The sequence below is a fragment of the Achroia grisella genome, unplaced genomic scaffold (genome assembly GCF_030625045.1).
Source record: "Achroia grisella isolate CSIRO2021 unplaced genomic scaffold, CSIRO_AGI_Agris_v1 utg947, whole genome shotgun sequence".
Lineage (NCBI taxonomy): Eukaryota > Metazoa > Arthropoda > Insecta > Lepidoptera > Pyralidae > Achroia > Achroia grisella.
Window position 1 is genome coordinate 40,870 of NW_026713071.1, and position 12,647 is coordinate 53,516.

A 12,647-nucleotide genomic window follows, 5' to 3' on the forward strand; every position below is an offset into this window, starting at 1 on the left:
CCTCCTTCCGCGAGATAACTTCCTCGCAGAAGGAGCTCACCGCCAGCCACGATCTCTCGCTACTGATCATCCTCCGAACTAAATTCGGCAGCGAGAGATCGTCCCCCACTATTCGTGTGAGGACACGGCGCTCACTCTCGAACGCTGGACATTCGTCCAGCGTGTGTTGCGCCGTGTCCTCCACACCTCCGCACTCGTGGCAGCCGGTCGTCGGCTCCTTCCTCGCCACATGACACAGATACCGCCCGAAGCACCCGTGCCCGGACAGTATCTGTGTCATGCGGTACGTCAGTGGCCATCTCCTATTCATCCATCTTTTGAGGATGGGACGGACAGCCTCGACGGTCCTCAGGCCGGCCGATGGACTGGCCAGCCTTTCTCTCCACCTGATCCTGAGGATCCGCCGAAAGTCGGACCTCCGCGCTTCGATCTCATGACCAGCGGGTGCCTCCCCCATGGAACGTCGCTCCGCGCGCCAGTGGTACACTGACGCGTGGAGCTCCGCTACCAAGTCCCACGGAGGAGACCCCGCCAGCAGACCCGCCGCCTCCCCGGATATGGTGCGGTAGCCTCTAATGGCCCTGATGGCCATGGCCCTGTGTGGCCTGTTAAGACAGGCCACATTTTCCCTACCTAGGGCCCCCACCCAGATGGGGGCCCCGTACAGGGCCATGGACCGCACCACACCGAGGTATAAGCGGCGGGAACCTTCTCCCGGGCCCCTCACATTTGGCAGCAGCCAGCTAAGTGCGCCGGCGGCTGCCATAAGGCGAGGGACCAGGTTCCGGAAATGAGCGCGGAAGCTCCAACGACTGTCCAGGTCAAGCCCCAAATACCTAATACAGGGCTTGACCCCCACCCTCTGGCCACTGACGACCAGCTGGGCATCCGGAGGTGGCGCGCGCCGAGGCCCATGAAAACATAGGACCTCGGTCTTCTCCAGCGCCACCTGGAGCCCAAGCCTCCTTATTCGGCCGACGACCAGCGCCACGCTTGCCGTGGCAAAGCGGGTAGCCTCCCGTAGGTCCCGCCCCCGGGCAGTGACCAAGGTGTCATCCGCGTAACACACGAGGTCAGTGCCCGTTAAAAGGGCGCCCCGCAGGTTCCAATCATACCCGATGTTCCACAGGATCGGGCCCAGAACCGATCCCTGTGGAACACCGCGTTGCATTTCCCTCGACACTACAACGCCGTTCCGCCCCGTGCAGAGCACAGACCTGTCTTCGAGATAGGCCCCGATCACGTCCCGAATGTAGGGAGGCGCGCGATGGTACTGCAGCGCCTCCCTAATAGTCGCAAAGGGCAGGGTGTTGAAGGCGTTCTTTATGTCCAACGAGACCGCCAACAACACCCCACCCTGGGACGTCGCCTCTTCCGAGAGGGAGCGCACACGCGAGATCGCGTCTATCGTCGAGCGCCCCTCTCGGAACCCGAACTGCTTCGGGCTGAGATCGGGACCTACCTGAGACAGGTGTTGGACGAGTCGGCCCGCCAAGATTCTCTCGAAGAGCTTGCCGATCTCGTCCAACAGCACTATGGGGCGGAACGCCGAGGGAACCACCGAACCTGCAGGGTGCTCCGCTTTGCGGAGCAGGACCACTCTACCCGCTTTCCACTGGTTGGGAAACCGTCCCGACTCCAGACACGCGTTGAACAAGCGCCGGAGTCGGTCCCCTAGGGTGTTTAGGGCCAAGGCCAGGACGCGGCCGTGACCGCGACCACGCGCGCCTACTCCTAGCCTCACCCTCCTTAGGTGACGGCAGACGCCCCCGCATCTGCCGCCGAGAGACTCTGGGTCGGCGGCGATGGGCCGGACTCGGCCTCCATCGCCTCCGTCTCCTCCGCCCGCGCCTGTGCGCGGCTTCCTCGCGAGCATGCTTTACCGCTGCCCACGGCATGATTCGCCGGACGTCCCGCCGCTGCGCAATAGACGCAGTGCGGCGGGGCAGTGCAACCAGCAGCCTTGTGACCCTCTCCGCCGCAACGGAAGCAGGCCAGACTGCGGTCAACCGCCGATTTGCACTGCGTGCCCACGTGCCCTTGCAGTAGGCAGCGGTAACAGCGCATGGGTTTCGGGTCTAGCACCGTTACGTGCGCCGAAACCCATCCCACTCGTAAGCGGCCCTCCGCTTGGAGCTTCTTGGCAGCCACCATTGGGCAGCGAACCCAGGTAGCCGCATTGCCCGACTCGGATCGGCGGACTTCCCCCGCCTTCACCTCCTGCTCCGCGCAGCCACCGTAACGCGCCACTGCAGCGACAACATCCGTTGGTGTGGCCGTGTCGTCCAGGCCCACGATCCTGAGATCCGCCGTCTTCACAGGACGGGAGACCTGGACCACCTCCGCGGGCAGGACCTCCCTGAGCTTCTCAGCGAGGGAGTCCGCCTTATCACCGCTAGCGGCTCCTGGCAGCTCCAGGATTCGCGCGCCAGTGATGGCCTGCCTGTAGTGGAGCTCCGTGATCCCTATGCTCTCCAGGGACACTTTCTCCTTGGCTTCCCTGAGAAGGGCCGCATAGGTTACTCCTTTCTCGGCAGCCCCGGGCTGCAGCGACAAAACCACCGCCGCAGATCGGGGCGGCCTGAGTCTGGGCTTCCTCCTCTTTCCCGCGGTCGCAGCCTTTTGGGGCGGCGATTTAGTCTCCGCAGGTTTCTTTGCCGCCTTTTTGCCCTGGCTCATCGCGCCACGACGAGCCACGGTCACCCAGCTCTCCGTCATTGCTCGGGGAGCGGGCGCCGGCTCCTGTACTCCAATAGGAGCAGCCTGACTAACAGCTGCCGGTGCAATAGCAGCCGGTGCAGGAGCCGTCGCCTTTCCTCTACCCTTGCCTTTCGGTCCAGCCGAACCGCTCGCCCGCACAGCAGGCGCAGTTGGTGTAGGCCTCGCTTCCGGGACCGGAGGGAGCCGCTCCTCGATTCTCGCCAGGCGAGTGTCGAGGCGGCTCTCCAACCTCCGGGCTATGCGGTCCTCCAATTGTTCTAGGGCCTTGGGCCCAACCGCCAGTTCTCCACTTTGTGCAGGGCCTCCGGCGGCGGAAGTCGATGGACTGACGGCCGCCTGCACCTGCGCATCCTTCAGTGCAGCCCGGAGCTCAAGGATCTCCTGGCTAATCCTCTGATTCTCGGCCCTTTGGCCGGCCACTTGTCCCTCCAGGCTCGCGACCTTCGCGGCCAGGACCGTATTCTCCTTTGTGACCGACCTATTCTTTAATAAGTCGGCCGCATCCCTTATGGCCTCCACGGCATCCTTGATGTCCCGGATCGTGGTGCCTTTAAGGTTTCCGCACTTCTTTACTGTGACGGTGATGATGTCCGCACAGGCCTCTATCTTGCTTCGGAGCGCATCCGCCGTCCACTGGAGCTTCATAGGGTCTCCACCCCAAGTGGCACGAATCACTCCGAGCCTTTGGTCAAAATTTCTTTGCCCCTCCAAAACCGCAGCCTTCATGGCCTCGATGCGGTCTTCATGGCCTCTGCCTTCTCGCTCACCCTCTGAATCCGAGTTGGAGCGCTTACGTTGGCGTTTTCGCCTCGTGCGCTTTTTCTCGCCGTCACTGCTGGCGTCTTCGCTGCCTGTAAAGAGGGACAGCGTCGACCCAGTAACGTCGGACAGGTCCTCCTCCATGAGAATGTCGTACCTCCCGGTACTGAGGACGTTCTCTAACTCCCCTCTGTCTAGCCTTACCCTAAGCTCCTTCTCAATTCCTATGTCTTCCATATTTACACCCCTAACACCTGTCTCTTCCCTGGTCTCTCTCCTTTCTCCTTTCTTCCCTCCCTTCTGGCCTTTCTTGTCCCCCCCAGAATACGTGGGACTGACCGCCCCCGGCTTACCCGGTGCGACGGCAGAGGATTCTCCACCCGATGAACGGGTGGTACCTCCCTGGGGTAATCCTTTTTTCAGATCAGCCATGTCATCGTTTGTGTCCTTTTTTACCCGGGTCTGGTCCCGCATACAAAATAGAAAAGGAAAAGGAAAAACAAAACAAAATTACAGAAAAGAACAAAGGACAGAAAAGAATAGACAAATAAACAACTAAAAGAAACAAAAATAAAATGAAGGAAAAACAAAAGAAGACAAAAGTAGAAGACACTAACCTAACTATATACAAATAAATAACCTAACCTAACTATTTACACTATTTACAGAATTGGACGAGCGCCGAATACGACACCCGCCCCCTAACCTACTCGCCGGACTATCGGCCGACATAGTAGCAGTATCCCGAAGGAACGTCTACTATCCCGCCCAGGGCGTACCAGAACCAAACCATTGCTCGGCCACCGTTCCCCGCGGACGTATCCACGAGGATGGGGAAGCCTCCCAATGGCAGGCCCATACTTGGAGGTTGCCCGACTCACGCCCCGCCCCGGAACCTTTTTTTTTTTTTTTTTTTTTTTTTTTTTTTTTTTTTTTTTTTTAACAAGGGGAAATCCGTCATGGAGACCCGCACGCCTCGGGGGAAGCGTGGGGGTACTGCCGGACTCCTACCGGCTAAAACCCCTTGGTGTCCTCCGCTCGCTGCTAGCGCCAGGGTCACGGGATCGACGTAGCAGTCCACCGCGACCCCGGCAGCGCAGGCTCTGCAGCCTCCTCCTCGAGTGGCGCGCGCGGACACCACGCGCGCCTACTCCCAGCCTCACCCTCCTTAGGTGACGGCAGACGCCCCCGCATCTGCCGCCGAGAGGCTCTGGGTCGGTGGTGACGGGCCGGGCTCGGCCTCCATCGCCTCCGACTCCTCCGCCCGCGCCGTTGCGCGGCTTCCTCGCGAGCAGTTCTTACCGCTGCCCACTGAGTGATTCGCCGGACGTCCCGCCGATGCGCAATAGACGCAATGCGGCGGGCTTGTGCAACCAGCAGCCTTGTGGCCTTCTCCACCGCAGCGGAAGCAAGCCTGACTGCGGTCCACCGCCGACTTACACTGTGCACCCACGTGCCCCTGCAGTAGGCAGCGGTAACAACGTGCGGGCTTCGGATCTAGCACGGTAACATGCGCCGAAACCCATCCCACCTTAATGCGGGCCTCCGTCTCGAGCTTTTTGGCGGCCACCACTGGGCAACGAACCCATGCAGCCGCAGTGCCCGACGCCGATCGGCGGATCTCCCCCACCTTGATGTCCTGCTCCGCGCAGCCACCACTCCGAGCCACAGCGACGACGACATCCGCCGGTGTGGTCGTGTCGTCCAGGCCCACTATCCTCAAGTCCGCCGTCTTCACCGGACGAGAGACCTGTACGACCTCCGCGGGCAGGACCTCCCTGAGCTTTTCGGCAAGGGAATCCGCCTTGTCACCACTAGCGGCGCCTGGCAGCTCCAGGATTCGCGCACCAGTGATGGCCTGCCTGTAACGAAGCTCCGTTACGCCGATATCCTCGAGGCACACCTTGTCTTTCGCTTCCCTGAGTAGGGCCGCGTATGTCACCCCTTTCTCGGCTGCCCCGGGCTGCAGCGATAAAACTATCGCCGCAGATCGGGGAGGCCTGAGTCTCGGCTTCCTCTTCTTTTTACCCGCGGTCGCTGCCTTTTGGGGCTGCGATTTAGTCGCCGCGGGTTTATTTGCCGCCTTCTTGTCCGGGTTTTTTGCGCCACGCCGAACCACGGTCACCCAGTTCTCCGTCGCTGCGCGGGGAGCGGGCGCCGGCTCCTGTACTCCAATAGGAGCAGCCTGACTAGTAGCTGCCGGTGCAATAGCAGCCGGTGCAGGAGCCGACGCCTTTCCTCTTCCTTTTCCTTTGGGCCCAGCCGAGCCGCTCGCCCGTACAGCAGGCGGTGTTGTTGTGGGCCTCACCACTGGCGCCGGAGGGAGTCGCTCCTCTATTCTCGCCAGGCGAGCGTCGAGTCGGTTCTCCAACCTCCGGGCTACGCGGTCCTCCAGTTCTTGTAGGGCCTCGTGCCCTACCGCCTCTAATTGAGCAGGGTTTCCGGCGGCGGACATCGATGGCCCGACAGTCACCTGCGCCTGTGCCTCCCGCAATGCAGTCCGGAGCTCGAGGATCTCCTGGCTGATCTTCTCGTTTTCGGCCTTCTGGCCGACAACCTGCCCCTCGAGACTTGCGACTTTCGCGGCCAGGACGGAATTCTCCTTGGCGACCGACCTGTTCTTGAGGATGTCGGCCGCATCCCTGATGGCATCCACAGCATCCCTGATGTCCCGGATGGTGGTGCCCTTGAGGTTCCCGCACTTTTTAATGGTGACATTGACTATGTCAGCACAGGCCTCTATTTTACTGCGGAGCGCATCCGCCGTCCACTGGAGCTTCATGGGATCTCCACCCCAAGTGGCACGGATGACCCCGATCCTCTCATCGAAGTTTTTCTGGCCAGCCTTAACCGCGGCCTTCATGGCTTCGATACGGTCCTCTGTCACCCTGGCTCGAGCACCTTCACTTTCACCCTCGGAGTCAGAGCGTGAGCGCTTGCGTTGGCGCTTTCGCCGACCGCGCTTTCTCTCCGCATCACTGTTGCCGTCTTCGCTTCCTGTAAATAGGGAAGTCGTCGACCCTGTCAAATCCGATAAGTCCTCTTCCATGAGGATATCGTACCTACCGGTACTGAGCACACTCTCCAGTTCTCCCCTTTCCAGCATCACCCTGAGCTCTCTCTCCGATGTTAACTCCCTCCTAGACTCACTCCTCTCTCCCTTCTTCCCCCCCTTCTGGCCTTTCTTGTCCCCCCCAGAATACGTGGGACTGACCGCCCCCGGCTTACCCGGTGCGACGGCAGAGGATTCTCCACCCGATGAACGGGTGGTACCTCCCTGGGGTATTCCTTTTTTGAGATCAGCCATTTTCATCGTTATTCCTTTTTTACCCGGGTCTGGTCCCGCACACAAAACGGAAGAAAGAAAACGAAGAAACAAAACAAAATTACAGAAAAGAACAAAGGATAGAAAAGAATAGACAAATAAACAACTAAAAGAAACAAAATAAAACGAAGACAAAAGAAAAGAAGACAAAACTAGAAGACACTAACCTAACTATATACAAATAAATAACTTAACCTAACTATTTACACTATTTACAGAATTGGACGAGCGCCGAATACGACACCCGCCCCCTAACCTACTCGCCGGACTATCGGCCGACATAGTAGCAGTATCCCGAAGGAACGTCTACTATCCCGCCCAGGGCGTACCAGAACCAAACCATTGCTCGGCCACCGTTCCCCGCGGACGTATCCACGAGGATGGGGAAGCCTCCCAATGGCAGGCCCATACTTGGAGGTTGCCCGACTCACGCCCCTCCGCCCCGGAACCTAACCTAACCTAACCTAACCTAACCTAACCTAACCTTTTTTTTTTTTTTTTTTAACGAGGGGAAAGGTTTCAATACCGAAACGTCCGCCTTTATGAAGGGGAGCGGACGAATACTGTGGGACTGGACGAATCCGACCCACCAAAACCCCTCGGTGTTCCTCCAAAAACCACGAAAGACGCCTTCGTGCGGGTTCGCATTTGCATTCGACCGCACTCCGGCCGCGGGTCTCCAGTGAAGGAGCCGCCGAAGTTGGGCGCGGGGACCACTCCACGCCCACACTCCACGGATCACTCGCCTCCTGGGAACTTCGGATGCCCCTACATCTTCCGCTCCGAGTGTCCAAGTTGGGGCTTCGGGTGAAAATACACCTTCCGCCCCCCACGCAAAGGCCGCGATCGCCGCTGCGTTGCGCTAAAAGCGCACCGCAGCCGCGACCGCGTATAGCCTTCCCGCCGGACGGAAGCGGTCCTGAAGGCACCGCTCCGCCCGGTGCCCCGACGGGTCGGGGCGACACACGCATACTTACCTTCGGCGACGTACTCCCTGCGCCGTCAGCAGTCTGCCCACCAAGCCGCACCAAAGCGCAGCCCGGGGATGTCCTCCGCAGATAGGACTCCCGATCTTAACATGTTAAAATCGGGAGCTGCCTACTCGTGAATACTTACCCAGATTCGCGATGCGCCTCCGGGACCGTATCCTCCATAAGCACTACCGCGCCACACGGTTAAACCGTAGGCGACGGTAGTGTTGCCTCCCCGAGTGTTGCCCAGCGTCCGAAGACGCCTAGCAACGATCCTCCCGCTGTCTTCTCACGCCGCGTCGACTCCGTCGTCTGCGGGCGCTCCTCGCCCGGACGACGTCCTCCTCGTCGACAGCCGCGCCGACCGCCAGAGGTTTTTTATAGAGGTTGTCTCCTCGCAGCCCCGAGCGAACCCAGGGCCCCCGTTCTCACACTGGGCGGACGACCACTGTCATCACACCCAGTGCAAGTTTACGGTATGAAGATACACTCGCAGTCTTCGCCAGAGACAACTCCGTCGTCTACGGGCACTCCTGCCCGCAACTCCGTCCTCCTCATGACTCTGACTCCGACCGCGAGAGGTTTTTTATAGAGGTTGTCTCCTCGCAGCCCCGAGCGAACCCAGGGCCCCCGCTCCCACACTGGGCGGACGACCTCCTGTCATCACACCCAGTGCAAGTTTACGGTATGAAGGTACACTCGCAGTCTTGGCCAGAGATAACTCCGTCGTCTACGGGCACTCCTGCCCGCAACTCCGTCCTCCTCATCAATTCTGACGCCGACCGCGAGCGGTTTTTTATAGAGGTTGGCTCCTCGCAGCCCCGGGCGAACCCAGGGCCCCCGCTCTCACACTAGGTGGACGACCTCCTGTCATCATCACCCAGTGCAAGTTTGCGGTGTGAGTCAGTCCGGCTATGCGCAAAGCACCACCGGACCCGACCCGAATGCTTCGCTCACGGCCTGGACGGGTCCCGGTTGGGGTCAGGACCCATTGTCCTAGCCGCTCGCGTCGCCCTCTCGCCGAAATCGGCCTAGGTGGCACGCCACCATAATTGGACGGGCGCCGTTAAACAGCGCCCACCCCCTACTCGCCGGGCTACTGGCCGACATAGTAGCAGTATCCCGAAGGAACGTCTACTATCCCGCCCGGGGCGTACCAGAACCAAACCATTGCTCGGCCACCGTTCCCCGCGGACGTATCCACGAGGATGGGGAAGCCTCCCAATGGCAGTCTCATGCTCTACCGACTGAGCTAGCCGTGCTGCAACCTAACCTAACCTAACCTAACCTAACCTTTTTTTTTTTTTTTTTTTGACTTGGAGAAAATCCCTCATGGAGACCCGCCGGCCCCGGGGGAAGCCCGCGGGTACTGTGAGACTCCTACTCACTAAAAACTCCAAGATGTCCCTCACCCAACGCCTATGCCGGAGTCGCGGGATCGAAACCATTCAACCGCAACTCCGACGGCGGTGGCCCACTCTAGCAGCGGGCCCCATCTCTGCGGGTTCCCTAGCGGAACCCACTACTTCCCCTCCTCTTCCCTGGGGAAGGCGCGCGGGGACATGCGCGCGACTTCTTCGGGCCTTGTGTGGTGGGGTGGGACCGCCCCCGCGGTCATCACCCCGGCCCGGTAGCGATCGAGGAGCGACTAGTTGCCGCCCCTACCTCCCTGATCGCCAGAAGGGGGACTGGGCTCATGGCCCGTTTCCATCCCCTCCTCCTGTTCGCTCCTTCGGCCTGGGGCCTGGGTGGCTGGCCGTTTCGCCTTCTTGCTTTTGGGCGGGGTGCAAGATTTTGCACCCACCCAATGGTTCGCCGGACGACCCAGCGCGGCACAGATGACGCACCGCGGATCAGCTGTGCAGGTTGCCGCACGGTGGCCTTCTTCCCCACAACGGTAGCAAAGACCGCTGCGATCCTGGGGTTGTGAGCATTGATTGCTCACATGTCCTCCTTCCAGGCATCGGAAGCATCGCAGCGGCCTTTGCCGGAGGAGCTCCGTCCGCGCCGAGACCCACCCTATGCGAATGTGCTTCGCCGCGGTCGCCTTCTTAATGGCCGCCACGGGGCCGCGAACCCAGCAGGTCCCCATCCCGGAGGTATTGCGGCGGATGTCACCGACCCTTACCGCATCCGGCTGGCATTCCCCGATTTGGGCAACTGCCACCGCCACCTCCTCTGTCGTGGCAGAGTCGTCCAGGCCCATCACGCGCATTTCCGCGGTTTTGACGGGCCTGGCCACTTTTGCCATACTCTCCGGAATAAACTCCCGGAGCTTCGAAGCCAAGGCGTCGGCTTTTTCGCCGCTCTCTGCACCAGGGATCTCCAGAATTCTGGCTCCGGTGATGGCCTGGCGCAGTCGGAGCGCCTCTATACCGAGGGGGCGAAGGTCCACTCGGTTTTTCGCCTCCAACAGTATGTTGGCGTACGTCACACCCTCCCTCTCCGCAGCCGGGTCGATAGTTATTACCACCGCCGCAGAGCGGGGCGGTTTTAACTTAGACGGGGCTGGCGCGGTGGGCTTCGCCGGCTTTGATGTGCTCGGCTTAGCGCCATGGCGGCTCGTTGATGGTACGGCCTGTCCCTCCGTGACGTTGACCATCTTCCCCCGCTTACCCTTCACAACAGTGGCCCAAGAGGCTTCTGTTGGTTGGGATGGCTGTGTTGCCGGGGGGGCACGAGTCTCGACCGGTTGTGAGGCCGAGTGGGCTGCCTTCTTGGGCTTCCTCTTATTTCCGCCCTTAGCCTGAGGTGCTGGCCCCTGGGCGCTTGTCCTTGTGCCGCCCGCTAGAACCTGGGGGACTGAGCCCCGGCTTCCATCTTCCTGAGCGGGTGGGCGTCCTTCGGCCGAGACCTGGGGAGCTGGGAGGAGACGACCCTCGATACTCGCGAGTCGATCATCCATCATCTTCCCCATACGCTTGACCAGCCTCTCTTCCATGTTTTCGAGGACCCGGGGAGACCCCATGGGTGCCTCTGTCTCGTCCGGTATTTGTCCGCCAGCCGTGGCACGCGATCGGCCAACCTCCTCGCGGAGGGCTGCCATTTCGGCGTCAAGGCGGGCAAACTCTTGCCTATAGCTGGCGATCTTCGCCTTGCTGTCAGCCACCTCTTTTTCCAGACGGGAGTTTGCCGCACGTAAACGTGCGCACTCGACCGTATCGGATCGGGACTTCAGGGCTTCCGCTGCTCTGCAAATTGAGGCAACAGAGTCCTTGACGTCCCTAACGACAGTACCCTTCAAATTGGCCGACTTACGGATGGCATCTAAGACCCGACTGGCCTCCCTCTCGATTTGGCCCCCAAGCTCGTCAGCAGCCCGTGTTTCCTCGTTAAATGAGGGTTTGCGGGAAGCCGCACGTGCCAGGGGCTTCTTCCTGGACTTGGCCGGTTCCACCTCCGGCGTTGTTCTTTCGGCCTCTTGTTGGGCCGCGTCATCGTCCGTGTCTATTGCCGTTATCCGCTGGAGGCGGACTCTGGCTTCCTTTAGGCCTATGGGGGCCTCCTTCCTCGTCAATGTTGTTGATGCTGCCGCCACCGCGGCAGTCTTCTTTTTTGGCGGCATAGCCACCGGCTCTGAGAACTTGCCGTCCCCGTGAAATTGATACCCAAAGATTTTTCGGGTATCTCCGTCTGCTGCAGGGCTTTGGTCCACCTTTTTGGGGACCGGTGTTGAACGCCCACTCCAGTCTGACTCTGAGTCGCCATCCGTCCGACGCCTTTTCCTCCTCAATGATCTGCGGGGGCCATCGACTGACGACCTCCCGCCATCGTCCAACGACATGCAGGAGCTGGAGAGGTCAGACCCCAATTCCAATTCTCGCTCTGCCATTTCCAGTTCGCGCACTAGCACGCTGAACGCCGCCGCATCTTCCGCGTTCAAATCTCCTCTCCTTGTCAACTCCTCTACGTCCTTCACGGACACCTCCTTCTCTCCGTCCTTCACGGACTTCGTCGTCGCACCGTCCTTCTCGGACCTTTCGTCAAAGGTTTTTTTGTTACTGTCCATTTTTGTTCCCACGAGTGTGGGGGAAAGGTTGCACAGCCGGCGTTGCCCCCTGCTACCGACTGCGGCCTAATACTCTTTGGGTGCGGCTGGTGCCCAAAGGTTGGTGCCCTTGCGGCCGGAGTTACTCCTCCGACCCGGCCGCCCCGGGGAACACGCTAACTGAAACGAATTCCAGCAGCATGCTCCGCGGGACGACCTGTCCCTCGCCAGGCACCGAGCTTAAACAAGAGGTTTTTTATAGAGGTTGACTCCTCGCGGCCCCGGGCAATTAAGCCAAGAGCCCCCGCTCCCACACTGGGCCGATAGACGTGATCACCGACACCCAGTGCAAGTTTACGGTTTGAAGTCAGTTGCACCGAAGTGCTGTCCGGCTGCGCAGTTAAGCACCCACCGGACCTGACTTGCCAGTAGGCAAAGAAGAAACAAGGAGAAAAGAAAACAGAACAATAGGAAAGATTCGAAGAAAGAAAAGACAAAAGACGAAAACAGAAAAAGAGAAAAGATTAGCCTACTCCTACTCGCCGGACTATCGGCCGACATAGTAGCAGTATCCCGAAGGAACGTCTACTATCCCGCCCAGGGCGTACCAGAACCAAACCATTGCTCGGCCACCGTTCCCCGCGGACGTATCCACGAGGATGGGGAAGCCTCCCAATGGCAGGCCCATACTTGGAGGTTGCCCGACACACGCCCCAACCTAACCTAACCTAACCTAACCTAACCTTTTTTTTTTTTTTTTTAACGTGTGGAAAAATCTTCAAAAGACCGTCACCTCGCCGGAGGGATGGCGAGGTGGTGTGTGAGACTTGACTCACTAAAAACCACACGGTGTACCTACGAGCGCCTATGCCGGAGCCAGGGG

At 60.0% G+C, this 12,647-nt stretch overlaps 4 protein-coding genes across 4 annotated transcripts; all 4 read right to left on the reverse strand.

Moving 5' to 3' along the window:
- Window positions 1-484: 484 nt before the first annotated feature.
- Window positions 485-835, reverse strand: LOC131854052 (uncharacterized; the record flags this gene model as incomplete). The annotated part of the gene is made up of 1 exon (XM_059205175.1): window positions 485-835. A coding segment is annotated over one exon (351 nt), but the record flags the coding sequence as incomplete, so codon positions are not given.
- Window positions 836-1,749: 914 nt separating this feature from the next.
- LOC131854072 (uncharacterized) lies at window positions 1,750-3,912 on the reverse strand. Its single transcript, XM_059205196.1, has one exon. The coding sequence runs from the start codon at window positions 3,910-3,912 to the stop codon at window positions 1,750-1,752; it is 2,163 nt and encodes a 720-aa protein (XP_059061179.1).
- Window positions 3,913-4,648: 736 nt separating this feature from the next.
- Window positions 4,649-6,787, reverse strand: LOC131854073 (uncharacterized). Its single transcript, XM_059205197.1, has one exon. The coding sequence runs from the start codon at window positions 6,785-6,787 to the stop codon at window positions 4,649-4,651; it is 2,139 nt and encodes a 712-aa protein (XP_059061180.1).
- A 2,637-nt stretch (window positions 6,788-9,424) lies between these two features.
- LOC131854074 (uncharacterized) lies at window positions 9,425-11,785 on the reverse strand. The gene has a single exon (XM_059205198.1). The coding sequence runs from the start codon at window positions 11,783-11,785 to the stop codon at window positions 9,425-9,427; it is 2,361 nt and encodes a 786-aa protein (XP_059061181.1).
- Window positions 11,786-12,647: the final 862 nt, after the last annotated feature.